The 23,056-nt window shown below is 39.6% G+C and overlaps 1 protein-coding gene across 1 annotated transcript; it reads left to right on the top strand.

Annotated features, from left to right (window-relative positions):
- Nucleotides 1–14,409: 14,409 nt before the first annotated feature.
- LOC148356496 (low density lipoprotein receptor adapter protein 1) lies at nucleotides 14,410–21,896 on the top strand. The gene is made up of 3 exons (XM_088348120.1): nucleotides 14,410–14,674; nucleotides 18,386–19,050; nucleotides 21,369–21,896. Exons 2-3 carry the CDS (start codon nucleotides 18,399–18,401, stop codon nucleotides 21,446–21,448), a joined length of 732 nt encoding a protein of 243 aa, XP_088204246.1. The 5' UTR covers nucleotides 14,410–14,674; nucleotides 18,386–18,398; the 3' UTR covers nucleotides 21,449–21,896.
- The last annotated feature ends 1,160 nt before the right edge of the window (nucleotides 21,897–23,056 follow it).

Here is a 23,056-nt window from a genome sequence, read left to right as displayed (position 1 = left end):
GACGGATTGACGGAAATGGTCGCGGACAATGAAATCGTCGTGTTGTTGGCCGGGGTTGGAGAAGAAGGGCGTCGTCGTGTTTGGAAATGTGATCAGGAATCAGACAGGCAGGGTAGATCGTAGGCAAATTCGAAAACGGGTCGGCAACGGAGATCAAGTAGAAAAACAGGAGGCAGGCAAAGAGTCGGAGGTACAGGCTTTCTGAGCAGATGGCAACAGGTAGCATAGTACTATCAGACAGCTTGTTTCCGGAAGCTGAGGATTAAAATGGACAGGGTGCGCCAATCAGCTGTCCTGGCTGTTGGCGCCAAATCCTGAGCATAGGTGTTCCAGATCCGGGTGATTGTGACAATATCATAGTAACAACAAGGAATTCCAGTACATGGGCTTCATAGACAAAACAAGAAGTCAAGTATTGATTATTATTTTTTAATCAATAATTAAGATAAAAGAATCCGAATCTATCCATGTATTAAACAAAAGTTTGTATTAATATCTTTAATGATTTATTTTACAGGAAATACATGAAAGTAAATTCCAATTTATGGGTTTTTTAAAGCAAATGAGAATATAATGAGCATTTCTTTTCCAGCGAGCTATCCGGCTACCTTTTTAGCTTTGTAGCTAGCTATCTTTCTGCATTTTTAGCTATTTAGCAAGGCATCTTGTTAGCTTTTTAGCTAGCTATCTAGCTTTAAAAAAAAATCTTTTTATCTGGCTAATTATTCTTCGCTAGCTATCTGGCTACCTTTTTAGCTTTGTAGCTAGCTATCTTCCTGCATTTTAGCTATTTAGCAAGGCATCCTGTTAGCTTTTTTTAAAAAAATTGCAGGCTATCTTTCTAACATTTTACCATTGTTTTGCTAGTTGTCAAGCTAAATTTTGTCCTTCTTTTCTAGCAAGTTATCTAGCTTCTTCTTATAAAACTTTCTGTCTGGCTATTTTAGTTGGCTTTACACTCTTTAAGCTAGTTATCTAGCTGAGTTTGAGTATTTTTTAAGTTTGACTTCGTAGTTAACCATCAAGCTATCTTTTAGGCAATTTACGAAGCAACCCATCAGGATTTTTTTTTGCATGCTATCTAGCTAAAATTTTAGGTTTTTTTTTTTTTTGCTAGTTATGAAGCTACATTTTGTCCTCCCTTTTGGCTAGCTATCTAGCTTTTTTTCTAAAAAAGTATTTTTATCTTGCTAATTACTCTTACCTAACTATCTAGCCACCCTTTTAGCTTTGTAGCTGACTATCTTCTTGCATTTTTAGCTATTTAGCCAGAAATCTTGTTAGCTTTTTATAATGTTTGCATGCTATCTAGCTAAAATTTTACGTGTTTTTTTTTGCTGGTTATGAAGCTACATTTTCTCTTCCTTTTTAGCTAACTATCTAGTTGTTTTTTTTTAAATTATAATTATTTTTACCTTTCTATCTGGCTATTTAGTTAGCTTTTTACCCTTTAAGCTATTTATCTAGCTCCCTTTTAGTTTTCTACCTGTGTGACTTTATAGTTAGCTATCAAGTTACCTTTAACACGCTACCAATCTAGCTTTTTAAAAATTTTGTATGCTATCAAACTAACATCTTATATATTTTTGCTGGTTATGATGCTAAATTGTGTCCTCCTTTCTAGCTAACTATCTAGCTGTTGTTGTTTTTTAAAACTTGTTATCTGGCTATTTCTTCTTAGCTAACTATCTGGCTACCTTTTTAGCTTTGTAGCAAGCAATCTTCCTGCATTTTTAGTTATTTAGCATGCCATTGAGCTAAGTTGGATTCTTTAAAAATGTATATCGAACTGGTTGTCCCATTGTACTAATTAATACCAAAGAGTTAGCACCCCTGCTGTAGAACAATACTGAGGGGGATGGAACTCGTCACACTCTACGTTTTTTTGCTCTTTTCTCCATTTCTCACCTTGGCAAGATGTAGATTTACTATTTTTCTTTCTCTTTTTAGTTTTTTGCAATGTTACGTCGTCCAATGCCAATAGCGAAACGAACTAATGCTAATGGAAAATCTTACGTGATTTACAATTTGAAATATTTGTAAAAAGAAAAAAATTGTATTTAATGGAAAAAAAAACAATTTTCACTTAAGGTATGAAATAATCTTATCTTGTAGGTCGAGAAATTTGTTATTCTTTTGCATAACATGAGGCTCACCTAGCTTAGATGACGAAAGGGAGTATCCATAGGTTGCATTCTTGCATGTATTTTCTAGCACTCGTTTTAAGTTAAACCACACAATACAGCACAGAAGTTGTCCAATATTAAAGGGACACTGTGTAATATTAAAGGCCACCCAGTTGTGCAAAAGACCTTCATTTAGTAAAGAAAAAACATTGATTTTAATAATTGCCAGAAAAACATAAACTATCATCATTAAAGTTTATTTTTGTAAATATTCATAGTTTGAGGAATTTGTATGTCTTCTACACAGCAGAAACCATACCTAGTCGGTGTCGCCATGTTTGCCTGCCATCTTGCTGCTCTGTTTTTTGTTCTCATTAGACAATATAGTGCGATCTACTGATCAAATATCACACGGTATAACTTTAAGCTAAATTTGTATAAAATACAATAAAATCACCTAGTTTGACAGGTAAGCAACACGCTGGCAGGGATTTGTTGTCTCTCTAAAGCCGCTAGAGGGCACTGTTGCTACAGAAAAAACAAAGTGGCTCCGGTCTACAGTGGTACAGAAATATTTGTTGGAACTGCTGCCTCGAACAGATTTTTCTCCCCACTCGTCACTATTTTTTTTTTCTTTTCTTTTTTATATACCTTCCCGTTTCCCTGCAATTTTTGTTTTCACTTTAGCCACTAGAGGACACTGTTGAAGTAGAAAAAAGTTGGCTCCGGTCTACACATGATGCGGAAAAGTTTGGAACTAGTAATGTGTCGTCCACGAACGATAAGGTTATATAAGCCGGCTCATTGACGCGTATAATAGCCCGGCGCCCCACCAATCAGCGCCGTCTTGTTTTGGAAGTTAAAGGCATAGTGTGTGTCGTTTCTCACTAAATGTCGCTGTATTCTGTCGTGCCACCGAAAACGAGTGCTAAAAGCACAACAGAAGAAGATAAAATATGTAGAATCAAAGTGATCCAAATGCACCTTATGACTTTTGAAAAGAAGAGAAATGGCAAAAGAAAAAAGAGGGACAAAAATAGTAGAAAAGAGAAGATTGAGAGAATAGAAAGAGAAATAAGGGAAAAAAAGGAAAAGAAAAATGAAAACAATTAAAAAAGAGAAAAAACGAAAAGAAAACAAAGTGAAATTTGCATTTTTCTTGTTTTTGTTTTTTTCTCTTGTATTCCTTTATTTCATGTTTCCTTTCTTTTTCTTCATTTTCCTTTTTATGCTTTATTCCCCTTACTTATCTTTTTTCCCTGTTTGTTCTCTTTTTCTCATTTCTTCCTCCCTAATTTTAATTCTTTTTTTTAAAGAACTTTTTCCCTTCTTTTGTCTGTCTTTGAGAAATACTGGGTAGAATGTGAAGAAAAAGGTACTTTTTTGCTTACTTTCTCTGCAGTTTGTAGTCTCCCTTGGACACAATTTCGGTTGCACTACACATTACAGCGACATCTAGTGGACAAATATAAAACACTTTCTCTTTAAGAACAGCAGAATATTTTTATCAGCGCTGTTTTTGTTTGTCCCAGCGGCCCCCCAACTCAATTGAGAGACTGATTGAGAGCAAGTACTTGCTCAGTATCGATAATATCAATATTTGGATCGATCCGCCGCCCTCTTGGCATCGAATCGATTTTTGGGGGGAATCACGTTACCCCATCTCTTTTCTCACCCTTTTCTATTTTTCTTTACTTTATTACTTTCTCCGATTACGGGGGTCAACAACAAGCGTCTCTGGAGCAACGTGCGGCTCTCTGGTGCTTCCTTTTGGCTCCCAGATGCTTTTTAAAAGTATTTGATAATGGAAAAATTGTATGGTTTCTGTAGGTAGGTAAACATGATTAAAGCATTATTCACTTTTTAAACATTAGCAGAATGTGTTGCTTCCCTTATAAAGCTTTTCATTTTTGTGGCTCCAAACATGTTTGTTTTTTTCAGATGAGGGGTCAAATATGTCTCTTTCAACATTTTGGATTGCCACCCCCTCTGTCCTATACTTTCCCTGCAATTTCTGTTCTTTCTCTTGTTGGCTGCTCGCGTGTGCGTCACAGTGCGTGTCATTGTTAGGGTGGGTGGGAAGGAAATGAGGAATTTTCTGTGGCTGCTCCTTGTTATTTATAGATCACGGTGGTCTCCTACCGACTGACTGCTTTGTTTTTTTTCCCTGGTCTGCGATGACGCTCGTACCGATAGACGCACTCTCTGCAGATGAGTCAAATTTCGAGTTCGGAAGAACTCGAGTGACCAGGGTAAAAGCAATTCGCCATGAGAAGTTCCGAACTGCCCGATGTGCGACGGGTGCTATCAGGGAAGCCGACGCCTCTTTTTCCTGTTTAGTCTGACTTGTGATTGGTCTCAGAGCAGATAAAATGTGGGCGGGGCCATTGGTGATCTTAGTTTAGGGCAGGGGTGTCAAACTCATTTTAACTCGGGGGCCACACGATAGAACAAACATTCTGTCGGGGGCCGGACTAGAAGATTAAAGAGAAAGAAAAAGAGAGATAAAGAAATAGGAGAAAGAGGGAGGGAAAAGGAGAGAGGGCGGGACAAAGAAATAAAAAGAGAGAGAGGGAGAGAAACAAAAGATAAAAAGTCGTGAGAGAGGGGGAAAAGAAAGGGAGAGAAAGAAAGAAATCCAAAGAGAATTAGAAAGACAGAAGAAAAGAAAAGAGAAAAGAAAGCGCAAAGGGTATGAAGAGAGAAAGAGAAAGGAGGGAAAAGGAAAAAAGGAAGTTGGAGCAAAAGAGGTTAAAAGACACAGAGAGAGAAAGAGACAAAGAGCAACAAAGGAAGAGAAAAAGAGAGACACAGAGAGTGAAAGAGACAGAGACAAAGTGGGAGAAAAGTGGTGGGAAAGAAATAGAGAGAGAGAGAGTGAGAGAGAGATAAATAAATACAAGTACAGTGTCTTTGTGAGAGGCACCTGGCTTTGGCAACATCAAGTTGACATATTTCAACCTGCAGCTTGTTTTTCTCTTGCGCTTCTCTGAGTGTTGTCTCGCGGGCCGGATTCAATCCCTTAGCAGGCCTGGCCTGGCATGCGGGCCGCCTGTTTGACACCTGTGGCTTAGGGGCTTAGGGAAGGGGTGTGAAAACTAAGGCCCGCAGGCCACATGCAACAGGTTAAAATATAGTGAAAATATGGTTGGTTAGTTGGTTAGGTGGTTGGTTAGTGTCAGAAACCAGAATGGAGACAGGACCCAGTAGTGCAATGTTTCACAGTTTTATTGGGAATAAGGGAAAGGAGGGTACACACGATCCAGAGCTCGGTGGTCGCGGGGAGTTGTTTGTTCTGAACGCAGAAGTGGGAAGTCTGTGACGAGCGAGGGTGGCGTCGAGAACAGAAAAACAGGTTAGTAGCCAGGGCAGGGGAGCAAAGGCGTGGTCGGGAGCCAGAAACGAGTTGAAAAAAACAGGAGACGGGAGTAGACGAGGTCCAGGGCCAAAGCGAGTCAAAAAACCGGGGAAAACAGCGTATACGAAGTCAGAAGCCAATACTAGTCAAAAAGCCAGGAAACAGACGGGAGCAAAAACAGGCGGGAGTCAGAGTCAAAATGCTTGCCTGGTTTAACTGAGGTTCGCAGACGGTCTGACAACCGGTAGCAGAAAGCCGGGGTTTAAAAGGTGGCAGGGAGCCAATCAGCTTCCGAGGCTGCGGGCGCCAGAGGATCAGGCACAGGTGCCTCGCATCTGTAATCATGACAGTTAGTTGGTTAAGTGGTCGGTTGTTTGTTTGGTCGATTAGTTCGCTGGTTGGTTGGTTGGTTGGTTGGTTGGTCAGTTGGTCGGTTGGTTGTTTGGTCAGTTAGTTTGCTGGTTGGTTTGTTGGTCGGTTGGTTGGTCAGTTAGTCGGCTGGTTGTTTGGTCGGTTATTTGGCTGGTTATTTGGTTGGTTGGTTGGTTGGTTGGTTAGTTGGCTGGTTAGTTGGTCGGTCGTTCAGTTGGTTGGTTGGTTGGTTGGTTGGTTGGTTTATTGGTTGGTTTGTTGGTTGGTTTGTTGGTTGGTTTGTTGGTTGGTTTGTTGGTTGGTCAGTTGATTGGTTATTTGGTTGGTTAGTTGGCTGGTCGGTCGGTTGGTTGGTTATTTGTTTGGTTAGTTGGCTGATTGGTTGGTTTGTTGGTTGTTTGGTTGGTCGGTCGGTCGGTTGATCGATCAATCGGTCGGTTGGTTGGTTGGTTGTTTGGTCGGTTGGTTGGTCGGTTGGTTGGTCGGTCAGTCGGTTAATTGGGCAGTCGATTAGTCAGTTGGTTGTTTGGTTAGTCAGTTACTTTTTGGAAGAAGAAGAGAGTAATTATAACTAATTACTTTTTTAAAATAACATGTCAAACACTGGTAATTATAAGTTTCTTACATCATTTGTGTGAAATATAGCACGCTTGAGTAAATCTGTTTCAGTCAGTGGGAAGGAGGCCAAACAGGAAATGAGGTAATTGTCATAATAGCCCTCCCGAGCAACTTTTGCTAAAGTGCGCTAGAAAAAAAAGTGGGTGGTAACTGGTAAGCAGACATGCTGTCATTCGAAAAACATTACTACTTGCTTCCTTTTTTGGGCATGCCTTCTCAGTAGTCAGCCGCGAGTCAGGTGACTTCTGCGTGAAATCAGCTGTGACAAATGATGGACTTTGCGCCTTAAAGGGAAAGTGTGCAGTGGTATGCGGCTCGTATCCTGTAAGCCACAGTCAGATTTACAAATACAGTGGTACTTCTACTTACGAATGTAATCTGTTCTGGTAGCTTTGTAACCTGAAACATTTGTAAGTAGAGACGCCTTTTGACTGTAAATGCGCTAATCCGTACCAATCCCGGCAAAAGTATGTTTTTGGCTTGTGCTTCTTGAAAAAATGATCCAATGACGTCTGCTTTTAAAAACAATATTCCTTCTTGTGCTCTTTAGCAGTCTTTGGTTACACTACACAATACAGCAACATCTAATGGTAAAAATAATACACACTGTCCCTTTAAGACAGGGCTTCTCAAGTGATCTGACTCAGGACCCCACCATGCAACCCCTCATTACAAGTCGCAACCAAAATTAAGATCAAATTTCCACTTCTCAAATTTATTGAATGGAAAATTTGTAGTATCAAACCAGAGACTAGAATATATTCCCTTTTTTTTTTAAACAAAACCACCCGCACAACCAAAACGAATTCAGGTAATAATATTCCCTTCAAGGGTCAGTGTGCATTATTTAGCACCTCCTAGTGGTAAAACAAAATACTTCATTTAAAAAAACAATATTGATTTATTAATATCATGTATTTAAAAGAAAAACTCATAGGACAAGTAATGCACATTTAATTTACATTACGTGAGCCTAATCTAGAGGGAGATGACATAATCGCTTTATAATCTTGCTGCTACCCAGGAAAAAAATCTTGCGAAAGGCTTATTGAAACAATCAAAGGATATACTGCCCGATTTGCTCTCTTTGAGTTGGTATTCTTTCTTGCGCTTTTTAGCAGTGGTTTTCAGTTTCAGATTACACAATAATAGAGCAACATCTTGTGATCAGATAATACACACTGTCCCTTTAAAAAATAACCCCAACACCCCTTTCCCGCTTCCTTCTTGGATTCTTTAATCAAATTTGTATTCATTTTTTAAAAATCCAATATAAATCTGACTTTTTTAATCGTCTAAAACAGGCGTGTCGAACTCATTTTAACTCTGGGGCCACACGATAGAACAAACATTCTCACGGGGGCCGGACTAGTAGATTATAGAGAAAGAAAAAAAAGAGAAAGAAAGATAAGGGGAAGAGAGGGAGAGACAAAATGAAAGCGTGGGACAAGGGAAGGGAGAAAGAGAGAGAGAGAGCGTGAGGAAAAAAAGAGATGAAAAGAGATAGTGAGAGAGGGGTAAAGAAAGAGAGAGGAAGAACAAAATCCAAAGAGAAATGGAGATAAAGAGAGAAGGAGAGAAAGAGAGAGGGAGAGAAAGAGAAAAGGAGAAAAAGAGAGACTGAAAGAGAGAAAAGAGAGAGAAAAGGAAAAAAGAGAGAGAAAAGGAGGTAAAAAAAAGATAGAGAGAGAGAGAGAGAGAGAGAGAGAGAGAGAGAGAGAGAGAGAGAAATACAAGTACAGCGTTTGTGAGAGGCACCTGGCTTTGGCAACATCAAGTGGACATGTTTCAACCTGTAGCTTATTTTTCTCTTGCGCTTCTCTGGGCGTTGTCTAGCGGGCATGATCCAGCCTGCGGGCCGCCTGTTTGACACCCTTGGTCAAAAAAAAAAAAAAACTGATTTATTCCTGTAATATTGTTACTTTTATTGCTTTAGCTATTTGTTTTATCTACAAGGACTATTTTTTAATCGGACCAATTTGAATTCTTCAATCGTTACATTTGTTGAATTTTCCTCTGATTTTTTATTTTCTATTTCACTCTCACAATATTCTGACAACTTCCTGTTAAAATATTAGCTTACCGTGTAATTTGTATGATTTTTCTTTTATTTTCCGCAAAAAAAAATTGGGGGATTTACTACAATAAAAAGCATCACACTGAGACATTTCTTCATCCACTCGCATGAAACTTGCCAGACTCGTTCAGGAGCTGGACAAATGCTTCCAAGACACTTGACATTAGTTTGTTTTGTTTTCCATTATGTGAGTTTCACTCTAACAAGAACAAAGCTTCCATGAAAGTCTGTGCAAAACTAAGCTTCAGGATGCTCGTTGCTTGATAGTTTTTATATTGATTTTTAAAATATGGAATCCCGTGTGTAGTTTGCATGTTCTCCCTGTGCCTGCGTGGGTTTCCTCCCATATTCCAAAAAACATGAATGTCAGGTTATCTGCCCCGTCCAAATTATCCCTAGGTGTGAATGAGCGAGTGAGTTGTCTGTGTCTGTGTGCCCTGTGATTGGCTGGGATGGGCTCCAGCACCCTTGTGACCCTACTGATGATAAGCGGTGCAGATAATGGATGGAATCAATCGAATTTTTCGAATCTATTTTAGTCATAAAAAGTTAATAAAAGCTAAGAGTGCACCAAGCGTCGTAATATGAAGTGCCAATGATTCATTTCTCTTCATATTGAACTTGTTTATTTTTTAGTTCAAGCGAATGCAAAAAAATGTGTCGCCAACTCACTGAAAGCAACAGTGTCGGTTTCATAGATGTTGGGTGGGTCTGCATTTCAAATGGGTCCACACCCATCATCAAAACCTTTGGAACGAATCTCAACAGGACAGGAACTCCCCCCAAAAGTAATTGAATGTATTTATAGACTGCTGTTAAAGATAACATGGTTTACACAAGTCTTAAAAAAACATTGACTGTAATAAAAATAGCATTTAAGAACCTAAAAACAACGCATGATGCAACAATAACCCTTTAAAAAATGGCCAAACTGCCACATAGGCAACTAAAAGTTCAATCAAGTTCTACCAAACCAAGTTAAACTAGCAGCTATCTTAACTAGACACCCTGTGTTGTTTAGCGCCTCTTAGTGGTAAAAAAACAAAACATTTTAATTTAAAAATGAGCAAAACTACTTAAAAATGATGGACCTTGCGCCTCATTAAAACAACTTTAAAAAAATACTGGTAGGTTGAGTTATGTGTATTTATTTCGCATAAATATGCTGTCATGAACCAGAACAGGATCAGGACCCAAACGCGTGATGTTTCTCACACAAGCCTTTTATTTTACGGGAAATGGGGAGTCATGCACGTTAGGCAGCAGTCTGGCGTGAAATAATAAGAAGCCAGAGGCCGATGAGATCGATACCAATTGCCCGAGCAGATATCAGACAGATGGGGTCGATACCGGACAGGACGGGACAGACAGGATTGATTTAGAAACAGGATATCGAAATTAGACAGGACAAACTAGACGGGAACGATACGGGATAGGAAATACCAACAGGCAACAGGACCGAGTCAGAATTTCTGACTCAGAACCCACGTCTTGCGGGACAGAGGTTCGTTGACGGACTGACAAACGGAGCACTGAACTCAAATAGAAGGAAAGCAATCTTTCATCGAGCCACAGCTGGCACCACAGGGGTGGGCTAATTGGGCGCCATGGCAACCGTGACACACACAGCTGGATTAATAGTCCCATCTTGCAGGTAAGGGTACGCAAAAAAAAACAAAAATCTCGCTTCTGCAAAAAATGAGAATGAAATGGTGCACTTTGGATACTCTGAGTCCTCGTGGTTTGAATTCTTCCTTGTGCTTTTTAACACTCATTTTTGGTTGCACTACACAATACAGCGACATCTGGCTACCAATCTACCATAGAATAAATTACAAAATCCTGCTCTCCACCTAAATGGCCATTCATAACCTTGCCCCTTCCTACCTCTCCGACCTCCTTCACACTGACTTGCCATCCCGCACCCTCCAATCCTTCCTCCCTCTATCTCACTATACCCCCTGCCCGCCTCAGCTCCATGGGGAGCTAGAGCTTTCAGCCGCTCGGCCCCCCAGCTCTGGAACTCATTGCCGCTTGACCTCCAAAATTCTCTCACCTTGTCCACTTTCAAATCCGGACTCAAAACTCACCTCTTCAGACTTGCCTTTTCTTAATCATCTGCCTCACATACCGCCCCTTTTTACTCTCCTGTGTTTATTACTTGCTTGTTTTATTCTTGCTTTATTGTTGTTTGTTATGTATGTCCAGCGACGTTGGGTGTCCTGAAAGGCGCTTCAAAGTACAATTATTATTATTATTATTATTATTATTTATTGTCGTTGATTACAAAGTAGTGAAACATTGTATGCAACAATATTATACATGGCACTCCAAGGCAAACTAGTAATAAAGAAGTTAAAAGACTATCAGTAAATAGGCAAATATATTTACAACGTAGTACTTAGAAACTGACCTCAATTATCATGATAGTGCAATCAAAAAATACTGCATCGTGAAAATAGTGCAATGAAAAGCAGTGCAAACATTTCCAAATAGTTTTAAAATTATTTTGGTTTGAATGTTCTTGATTCCAGTACGGTGGGACAGCAGCTTGGGGTGGTCAGCGCTATGTAGAAGTTTAAGGTTCAGGTCCAGATCCAGATACCGCGGCCTCCCCGTGTGAGTTTGCATGTTCGAATAAAAACCTATGCCAGAAATATGACAGGACAAGCTCAAATTTCAGCATTTGATTCAATGGCAATAGAAAATAACTTTTTGATGGAACTCTGAAAGGTAAGGACTGATTTTTTCTTAAGGATATAAAGAGGGATGGAATTTGTAGACCAACAAAAAGGATTTCTGGTGAGTAAAACGTAGCTATATCCATAAATGATATTGCAATTCTATGAAGGTCCTGCAAGGCCTTCTCCGCTGGCCTAAAAATATATAATTTATCTGATGTAAACTATATTTTGTCCACTGATATATTCCAAATTGTCTGTCAGCTTTCTTTAATTGCTTTTTACCTAGTTGTGCTGCTTCCAGATGTGCATATTAAATTTAAGAATTTAAATAATCACATTTTAGCCATTACTTGTCGCCAGCATCAAAAATCTACCTGGAGGCCTTCACGATTAATTATGCATGCCCTAAGGCATAACATAAGTGTCAGAAACTCTGTTGGTTTAGCCCAGAGGTCAGGAACATATAGCTCGCGAGCCTTTTCGTATGGCTCCGAGATAAAATAGAAACTGTGCAATACTTTAATATATTGTTACATGAAGAGACTATTGTCGTACATGCGAAACCGACAATATTGGTCCAATTTTAACTTCTCAAGGTTTTTTCATTTTCCGCATGCTGAGGTTTTTGAGTTTTGCCTTGCCCTCATGTAGGTTTTAGATCAGGGGATGGTGTAATAATAGTCTGTGCTTTGCAATAATTGTTGGTCTGTGCAGCCCTTTGAGACTACTTGTGATAAAGGGCTATACAAATAAACATAACTTAACTAACTTGAACTTCTCCCCATGCCTGTGAATGAGAGAGTGAGTTGTCTGTCCCTGTGTGCCCTGCGACTGGCAGTCAACCAGTTCAGGGTGTCCCCCTGCCCACTACCCGAAGATAGCTGGAATGGGCTCCAGCACCCCCGCGACCCTAGTGAGGACAAGCGGTACAGATAATGGATGGAGGAATGATTCCAGTACTTGGACTACAATTCCATTATAAAAGAAGCTTTATGACAGCAAAAGCTCCACTGTAGCGCATTTGAGTCCATCCTGAAGTTTTTCGGGAGCAGTGTGTGATGACGCGGGGTTTGGGCCACTTATATGAAATGCTTCCATGACGTGAACGCCGAAGAAGAAAGAAAAAGAAAGGCCCCAAAAATTGGCCCCATGAATGGTCCCAGTGTGCAGCGGCGAGGCGCCTCAGCAGGCGTGACGTCCGAAAGCTTCGACTGTTTTGGGGCCAAACCCAGGAAGAAAACAAGGGCCGCACTGTTTGACCACATCAGCCTCTCCCTCACTCCTTCACAGAGTGAGAGATGACTGTGTTCAAAACGAATGCTTAGAAAAATGTTTTTTCTGGGTGCTAAAAATAGAAGAGGTCAATCCAAACATGTACTTTCTTTTGGGTTTCTATTTTTTAAGGTTAAATATGGATGACTAGACTATTTTATCTCTCTTTTAGGCTCTGGGAAAATTTATGACTGGAATAGGTCATAGGTCAATAGGCATAGGGGTCATAGGTCAGCAAGAGCGGAACCCTTGCAAACTGACTTTTGGTTTAGAGGCGAAGTACATTGCGAACTGGGCAATCAGTAAGCCTGAAGATCAACAAAACGCTAGCTTTCACCTACTGGGATGATCAGTAAGGGTAATGTCTAATGAGGCACAGTCAGATTTACAAATAAATGAATTTACCGTATTTTCCGCAATACAAGGCGCACCAGATTATAAGGTGCACCCCCCCAAATTAGTCTTTGGTGATATATTTTTCATATATAAGGCGCGCTGGATTATAAGGCACATGGTATTGAAACTGCAGTAAGAGATAGGGTTTATAATAAATAAATGCATTTCATAGAATGCAAATTAATATGGCATTTGGTTTTACCACAAAAATTAACTTAAGCAACAAATAATTAATATTTTAACCGCAAAAGGACACTCAAAGAAAGACCACTATGTTTCTTAAAGGCAGTGCAGTTACCGTATGCAGTATCATTTAATTTTGACCGTGCATTTCCAATTTTGTCCATCATATTTCCCACTGGCTCTTTAAAATTATTGACCAATTTGTGTTTTTAAGGCGAGCCTTATAGTCTGCAAAATACGGTACATCTTACTCATCATTTGCTTCACAGAGCAAGAAGGCAATGTATAACCTGTGGCATAGAGAAAAGGTTTCATTGTTTTGCTTTAAATATATATGACTTAAATTATTATTATATTTAATTATATCAAAAAACATATATAAGAAATGCCAATAGATATGTAACCCTCCTTAATGAAAATAGTTCATGTAACCTGAAAAAAAAACTTGATGGGTTGATTTTGTGTTACTTTTCTAATACTGTCACATATTCTATTGTTTTGGGGATGATGTGTGCATCAAACCAGAATCCTAGGTCTCAATCTTGCCCTCTGCCATGAGGGAGGAGAATTGCGTGCCTCACTCTACATCTGCAGATGCTAAGCAAACTAATGGATTAAAGTATCAACAGATATGTAATCTTGTATAATGAAAAAAAAGTCCCTGCAACAGGAAAAAAATACTGGATGGCTTTACTTAATGTTAGCTTGCTAATACCATCACTAATTATATTTTTTTGTAGATGAGGTATGCGCTAAATCAGAATCTTTGGTCTCACTATCACCCTCTGTCATGAGGCAAGAGAATTGCATGCCTCACTCTGCATCTGCAGACTCTTAGCAGAGTAATACATTTATACCACAGTAATTGTATTATTAATTGAATTGGATTGTCTTTATTGTCATTGAAGACCTTAAAGAGAAAAATAAGTAAAGGACAGTCAGGGTAAATATGCAAAAATATTTACAAATATAATGTAGGAATTTAGAGATTTCAAAACCGAATAAACATAACCATTAAAAATATATATTTCCCCTGACGGCTGGTCTAAGTATGACGGTAATGAGTAAACCATTATCCTAACAAAAAGGAGAGTTATAATTGTAAGAATTAAACTGTTTCCAACTGACGCATCTGTTAACACAACATTAACGTGCATCATTTTAACTGCTATTTTAAAAACGTCATTAATGCTTTTATCCTTGTATCGTACTCTTCACTAACGTGATACAGTATTTCAGTTTTCCTCGCAACCCCCTCTTAGCGTCGACTTGGTTGCGCCCACGCCTCCTTTTTTCCCTTTCAGTGACGCAGGTGCGCGTTCACGCATTAATGGCGCGCGCGTTCCTACTTTTTAAAAGCGGTAAGCGGAAAGGAGTCACGCACAAAGTTCAAACACGAAGCGTTGGGATCCAACAAGCTGGGCGAATTGTCCGTGTAACCGAAACAAGCACTTACAACCCAATTTACAGTCGGGGAGTTAGAAAACGTCTTTCTTTTCGAGGTTAGGGTTATATCTCAGAAGTGCTCTCGTCTACCTTTCACGTGAGACGTTCACGGACATCGTTCGCATGAGACAACCGCGGCCAGGTAAGAGCGACGACCGAAGCGCATTCAAGAAAATCCCATTTTAACACGAACTTGCATTTTCTTCGCAAACACGCGTTGTGTTGCACGTTTATCTTTGCATAGTTCACTCTATCGGTTCGATGGTTAATTCGGCAAAGGTGTAACGAGAAATAGGTGACTCTTTAGTAGCGTAAAGCATTTTGTACATGTGCAATTAATAAAATTCCCTGCATCTACAAAAGTAATGCAGTGGTGCGTTTAATTACAAAAGTTCCAGGTTCAAGTACCTGGATGGGAAATATTGCCTCTAGTTGGAAAGGCGTTTCAGGATACAAAGTCATAAAAGATTACAGTACGCGCTCTATTCGCTGCTCCCAGAGTTCTACCTGGAACCTTGGCGTGTATGCGTGAATCCCGGCATGCTCTTTGTGTCCCCAGTTAAAATTAAAAAGGTAAATTAATGTTTTTGTTATTTCGTTCAAATTTTTTGTTTTATTTTTTAATATGTGTTATGCTGTAATCTAATTTCGCTCTTTTTAGGATTTGTAAATATCTATATATCTCATATCTATCTCTATCTATCTGTATCATATATAAAATCATGCTTTTGCAGGTCTTGGAACGGATAAGCTCATTTACATTCAAAAGGCGTCCCTACTTACAAATGTTTCAGGTTACAAAGCTACTCCCAGGACTAATTGAAAGAAGGGGTACCACTGTACAACAATTGTTCTACATTGTTTTCAAGTCCTCAAGATAAATCTAGGAAAATCTGATTCCATTTAGATATTTTATCAACCATGAGCCCCGATAGCGGGGGGTGTCAAACTCGTTTACCTCATAGCAGGGAAAAAAACTTCTGACAGGGGCCAGACTAGTAAATTTAATGGCATGAAATGTTTCTTTGCTGATGGGCTGTGCGTCTTTTCAAAGGCTCAGAATTAAATTATGATTCTGGGGCGTAAGACTTGACTATAAAACAATTGTTCTTTTCTTTTTTCATCAATGTTTTTTCCCTTTACTATTTCATATTTTGTTTATCATGAACTAGTCAAATTTTTGATTTAATGATGTAAAAGTCCTTGGGTGTTTTTAATGAAAATGTTTACCTGAATATGGAAAATTTGCTGTTAGATTTCATGTGGTAAGGTCTGCATTTACATAACGTTTTTAAAGTCACTGAAGACCACCCAAAGCTTTACATTGAGCTTCACACTTACCCATTCAGGCACACATACTCATACACTGATAGCGGCATCGGCCATGCAAGGCTCCTACCTGCTTATCCGGTGCAACAACAGTAAATACAATAAAGAACTACTAATGAAAACATGTTTTACGGTAAAATTGTTTCCCCATTGTCGCTTTATATGAAATACCTTATATTATTTTGCTTTCATTCTGAAAAGAAATAATACTAGAGAGACAATAATACTACTACAGTAATATTACAAGAGAAATACTACAAAAATACAATGACAGCAATATTATAAAAATACTGTTATGGAAATACTTAAAAATAGTTCTAACAGGAGTTAAAGCTGCTTTAAACTTCTGCTGACACCCAGGTACTCTTTTTAAATTTTGAATTTTTCGTATAGCCTTAAACAGCACAACAGTGACTTTTATTTAAGTAGAATAGCATCAGGATGGGTTTCATCGATGTTATCTGGTTGATTAATAGTAGTCAGAAAATACAGACACAGTGGGTGCTTTGCGAGTGGCGCCTGGCTTTGACAACATCCAGTGGCTATATTTAAAACTGCAGGCCCTTGTTTCTCTTCTGCTTCTCTTAACATTTTCTCTCAGGCCACATAAATAGTACTTCAATATTAAACTGCTTTTTGGTGTCCAGAAACATTGTAGTCTGAGAATTTTTGGGGTAATAAAAAAAACTGTATTGGAAATTGGAGTGAAAGAATGACATCATATTGAGTTTAGCTTAACATTTTTGTACAGAAGAAATCGTAACTCTCATTTTGCAATCCAGAGTCCTGTTGTGTCGGAGTGTTTTTTTTACTCTACCAATGACACACTCTCAAAAGCATGTCATTGTTTGGAGAACCAAAATATTGTAGAGCTTTGGGTAGGAGGGACGCAAAGTTATTTCCTGCATCGTCTCGACGAACAATGGTCAAACATTCGAGTCTGGGTTTGCTTCTGAAGAATGAACGTTGGGAAAATGGTGGGTTAAAAGAGGTCCTAGTTGCAGTGAAACAATGGAGAAAAGGGCTGTTCATGGTTATGTAAGACTCAAGGTTATTGTTTCTCTTAAAAAGATCTTACATCAATACAGTGACCCCCACCCAGCATATTTTTGAAAATCCTGTCTAATGGTTTAAGAGTTCAGTTTGAGTTACTCAAAGCTGGTGGCACAAACCATAAGTACCATATTTTCCGGACGATTGGCGCCTTATATTGGCCTGAAATTGGAAAGTGCGCCTTTTTATACACTGGAAAATACGGTGGATAAAATTGGAAATGCATAGTTAATATGAAATGATACTGCACAAGGTCACTATTCTGCCTTTGAGAAACATAGAGTGCTCCGGTGGTTAGGAAGCGCTCCGGCACGGGAAGGTTTTGAATGTAATCCTATATTTTTGTTTTTGGGTGATAATTATAAAACGTATTGTGATTACAAATTACATTTGAATGGTTATTAAATGATACTGCATATGTTTTATCGTATACCTCTGAGAAACGCATAGAGTGTTGTTTGAATGCCTTCTTGCTTTTAATATGTTAATCGTTTGATTTAAGTGGTGAAACCAGATTTCATAATTTTAATTTATGCTCTATTTAAAATGTACTTTAATTTAAATGTGTTTATTTATTTTTCACGCAACTCGGTGCAGAAAATACAGTCGTTACCTTTTGCACCTGGTGAGTAAGGTTTGTGTTGAAATGGATTTAATTTTTTTCTTATATTGTACGATAAACTTGGATTACAGGTTAAAAATCATGACAATCCACACTGGTTAATGAAACTGACATATGATTTTTGGGCCATATTACCCTGCTCTTCTTTAGCTATTATTATCTAGACACCTACTTGCCTTTCCACCATTGTGAGGCTCAGATCTTTTTTAAAAGTGTTATTATTATTAATAAGTGTGTGTGTGTGTCTGTGTGTTTGTGTGTCTGTGTGTGCATGTATATACGCTCGTCAAGTCACATTTATTTGAATAGCCCTTAATTACAAAATGTCTCAAGGGAATGTATAGGCCACAATTTCCACCCCCTGATCTGAAACCAGCATGTGGGCAAGGAAAAACTCAAAAACCTCAGCATGAGGAAAATAAGCAACCTTGAGAAGGGGTCTCACAAGTGGTAATCCTCCTTCCAGGGTGGCTAGGCTGCAATAGATTTAGCATTGGGTAACAAGACACAAAATGTAGTCAAAATCAACAATCAAATAAATAAATCTTCAGAATACTAAATCTTCATTCCCATTTATTTAGGACTCCTACCTGACTCCAGTATTCAGGAAACCAACAGAGGTGAATACCAGATCTAGCGGTGTGATACCCGACTCCATCCTCATTAACTCAGTATTCCTTAAAGCAGAATGTGAAAGAATTGGGTCAGGCAAGCATTGGTCTTCCCTTGGTTTGCCAGACCATTTTCCTTCACCAGATTTAGTCTCACCGAGGTCACGTCCCATCTTCTGATGCGAATAAGATTAGCAGAGCATCAGATTTCTAACTTCACTCAATTTGTTCCTTTCAGGCAAAGACAGCGAATGCATCTGCAGGAAGGTGGCCAAGTGCTAAAGGTGGAGAACGGGAAGCGGCGCTTCCAATTGGGCGCCATGTCCCTCGGCACCTTCCATCTCATCCAAACTTTGAAAAACTCGCCGGCTGCGTTGCGTCGCCACTTCCGGCGGGACCGCACCGAATCACTGTCCCACGGCGACCCGCTCTTCAAGGTCCACTACTTGGGTACCGAGAAGATCTTCTCCCTGGACCGGGAGCAGGCGCGGGAAGCCATTGGCCGGCTCCTGGCGGGCGTGAGCGGCGCCAAGAAGCTGAGCAAAGACCACGCTTTGGTGGTCCGGCCTCGCTACGTGGAGGTGAAGGAGCTGAGCACGGGCCGGCAGCTCACCAAGACTTACCTGCAAGATATCGCTTACTGCGCCGCAGATGCCGACCGCCCTAACGTCTTCTTGTACATCTGCAAGCACCACGGGCAGCAGCTCCAGTGCCGCGTGTTTTGGTGCAACAGGGCCGAGCGGGCTCGCGATATGACCAGCTGCTTGGCACAATCTTTCCAGCAGGCGCTAAGCGACTGGCAGCGGGAAGGCTCGGCCACGCCGCCAACGCCGAATGCTGAAGACGCTCCAGCCGCCTCTCCAGTTGCCAAGAGCTTCACGCTACCGGCCAGCCTGGGCAAAGGTGAGCAGTTTGGCTACAGTCGACCCATTCCAAAACACTTTCAATTTTCTAACTCATTAATTGACAAATGTCTTTATACTAAAATAACAGAATTGAAGGGCGTCTCGTTTAAATGCAAGTAAAACAAATTACCGGGTTTGTACAGGTGCCTGAAATCCTTGAAAATGCTTGAATGTTAATGTTGTGTTTTCAAGAATTGAAAAGTGTTTGAATTGGGGGTAAGATCGGGCCTAAAAAAAATCATCCCGACCTGACCCAAGATGCAGGTATATAAACCTGAACCGGACTGATTAACTTGATTTGATAAACGAGCCCAAAATAAACCCGAAGCTTCAATTTAGCGCCAAAGTAAACATCAAGCTTTGAAATGAAATGATCTGCATTTATATAGCGCTTTTCAAGTCAAGACTTCCCAAAGCGCTTTACAGTGTGCTTCACATTTCCCAATAGCGGCCGTGCAGCCATGTAAGGCGCTAACCTGCTTATTGGGGGCATTAGGGGTTCAGTGTCTTACCCAAGGACACGTCGACATGTAACATGGAGGAGCCGGGATTCGAACTGCGATCTCTTTGATCCCAAGACGAGCGCTCTACCTCCTGAGCCACTGACGCCCCCTTTACCCTTTACCTTGCCTATTTCGGTGCCGTGCAGCGAACAAAAGTGAGACTGAATAATATGGCACAGAAAATAAAATCATATTCTGCATATTACAAGCTGCAAATAGTGAAATATTTGGCCGAAAGTTTGTTAAGCTTGTAAACCATTGGCGAGAAGCGGAAATGACATATGACATGAGGGAGGTGAAAGGAGGAACCGCGCGTCTTATAACCAAATACAGAGGAGGAAAATGTCTTTGGATCCAGTGATTTTTAGTTAAACTGTTGTAAGCTTTGTTCTTCATCTAAATAATTGAGTAAAAGTAATTGCATGCTGTGTAGATCTTCAAAGCAGGGAAAAAATTGTTATGAGAAATGAATTGATTTAAATATATTTATCTATTTTTATGCAACTCTAGCTCTGATTGTAGTCAATTCCATGCACCCTACAGTCCAGTGTGCCTTATATATGAAAATGATTTTGCAAAATACTACTTTTTGTGTGCCTTTTAATGCGAAAAATACAGTGAAAACAATTGGTCAAAATCCCAAAGTGAATTGGGATTCTATGCAACAAAAATTTTGCTTTCACCGTTAGAAAGGTTAGCATGGTGCCATTCTGAACATAAGCATTTTTCTCTCAGACGTTATACCTTTTTAGTGTTTTTTTCTTTTTAATACAAAAATGATGTCCAAAAGAACCTCCCTGTCAGTAATGACTTCAGTAATAGGTTTAATAATTTAAAAATTAAAATGGCATAATGGATCTTTTTGAGAAGACCGAGGCGTAGGTGCACTAGCACCACCTATTCCTCCTACCAAATTGCAGAACAATTCTGCATGGCAAGTGGGTTGCTGACCTCATATCTCCCATTGTCTCTGAGTGTGTAAGCCAGGCATATCCAAAGTCTAGCCCGGGGGCCTGTTACGGCCCTTTATCAAATTTTTACTGGCCCGCAGCCTCTGTCATAAAATCATAAATATGTGGCCTTTGAGTAATGAACACAGTATAAATTGATAGATTTTTAGCCCACCCCATTTCCGACATAGTGACTGTAAATAAAAAAAGGAAAGTTGACTGTGAGGCCTGGGGCTTTCAGGACAGGTGGATTCGTTTTTTTCATCGAAATTTGAAACTGCACCTGCCAAATTTGCCAAAAGACTGGCTGTTTTTAAAGAATACCAAACGGCACGGCCAGACTATTTATGCAGACTACAAAACGCGAACTGGAAACAAAGGCTGTGAAAAGGTGAAACAACTGGAGGCTGTTTTAACGGCACAGCAGTGCTTTTTTACGAAACCCTGCGACTTATATGAAAACGCTACAAAAGCGAGCTAGGAGATCGCGACGCTGATTGCCAAGCACTGCAAACCCTTCACAAAGGGGGAATTTATTAAATACTCTTTAAAGAATACCAGGCTGAATAGCTCTCCCTCACACATTTTCAGCTTACCAAACCTGGCCCTCTTTCTGAAAAGTTTGGACACCCGTGGTGTAAGAGATTAGAAAGTGGGTCATGCAAAGTATATGCAAAAAAAGATGGTCCCTAAAGGTGTGGATACAAAGAACAGTAACATGATTGGCCGATAGCGAACAATGATTCGATAGTCAAAACAACAAAATGAGGACCTGGCATCCCATGAAATCTCCCTTTCACTCGTCCATTAGGAACAAACTCATCAAGCAATCTCTAAATAACATCAATGTCTCTTCTGTTCAGCACGCTGGAGGAAGAGAGGCTCCATGTCCCGAAGCCCCCTCCGAGCCAGGCGAGGGTCGGCCTCCGACAGCTGGAGGTAAACTGTGGCCCCCCAACCCCCAGGACTGACTGTCGGGATCAGTGAGTCAACCGTCCTTTTGACGGATTTGATATTCCAAACACTCGCGGGTTTCTCAATCCCGGAACACTAGGAGTGCTCTTACTTCCTCTCTTCTCATCAATGAGTGTATTGAGACGTCAACCTGGTCTTTCCCTCCTCCCCCACTTGAGCCCCCAAAGACTTGAACAGTTGCTCCGTCACAAGTTCCACATTTTTAGGAGAAAATCATGCTCAAGATTGCTCTTTTTTTTAGTTTTTTTTTAAACGGAAGATTTATTTTTTGAACCAAAGCACCACCTAAGGTATTTTTTTGTATTTTTTTATGTGATGTCCTTACAAAGAGCAAACATGTGCTTGTTTTAATCAATGTGCTGTTGTTCTATTTATGTACATATTGAGTGGAATATGTATTAAAATGTTTTATTTAAGTTCGTTTGTGCATTTCACACCTAGGCATTTAGTGGTGCTACGTCTAAATCAATCCAACATTCGATAACTGACTGACCTCTTTTGAGAGTTTCATCAGGAAAATAGGAAATACTCTTAATCATTTTTAATAAGTCCGGACAGTCGCTTGGTGAGTATGTCTTCATTTCACATCTGTTTATGTTGTGAAATATGAACAGGGTTGGGTAGGGTTACTTTAACTTGATTACTTTAAATTACTTTTGGATTACTCCAATACCAAATATGCTAATAAAAGACAAAAGAAACTAAATATGAATACAATTATGACTCACAACACGTGGTAAGCTTTCTCTCCTGGCTTTGATCTCCAGCAAAACTAACATAAAATGCGACAGAAAAAAAATGAAAATAAATCCAAACAGCTTGCCAACATCATTTTTGCCGTTCCATGTATTCCGTTACTCCCCAAGCCTGCACAAAATTTAGTAATTTTATTCATATTTAGTTTCTTTTGTCTTTTATTAGCATATTTGGTACTGGAGTAATCCAAAAGTAATTGAAAGTAATCAAGTTAAAGTAACCCTACCCAACCCTGAATATGAAATATTTGTGTACTTATTTCTAATGAAGCCATTTTATTGAATAATTTAAGCTTATATCTGTGCGATTCATGAAAAGCTTAAATTTGAAAGCACACATCTGGAAGCAGCTCAAACAGGGTAAAAGTAATAAAGGAAGCTGACAATTTGGAATTAATAAGTATTTCTGGACAAAACCTCATCAACATAACATGATTCAATATTTTCAGGCCAGCAGAGAAGGGCTTGCAGTCCCCGACAGGCCCTCCACTGTGTTTGTGTATCAACGCGTCGTCACATGCTCTCGGGCAAATATTTGATGATATTTTTGCACTCTCTGCTAAAAATGTTACATTTGGCCTGTCATGTGTGTCAAAGGTTGGAGCAGGGGGCAAACATGGTCCTAAAAGCGGTTGGGAGTTTTTAACATGTTGTGACAAGTTTCCCATGGTCCGAGAGCGTTACTTCTAATGCTTTGAGTCGAAAGAAAGTGATAACTAAGTAAGTTTTTTTTTTTTTTTTTTTTGCAAAGTCTTGTGCTTTTACTTCTTCCACGGTATAATTCAGTGCTGCAACTAAGCTTAAAAAATTCCTGCTATAAA

Source organism: Urocampus carinirostris, chromosome 11 (genome assembly GCF_059441175.1).
Source record: "Urocampus carinirostris isolate Australia breed hairy pipefish chromosome 11, RoL_Ucar_1.0, whole genome shotgun sequence".
Classification (NCBI taxonomy): Eukaryota; Metazoa; Chordata; class Actinopteri; order Syngnathiformes; family Syngnathidae; genus Urocampus; species Urocampus carinirostris.
Note: the sequence above shows the minus strand (reverse complement) of the source record. Positions and strands in the feature narration are given on the sequence as shown.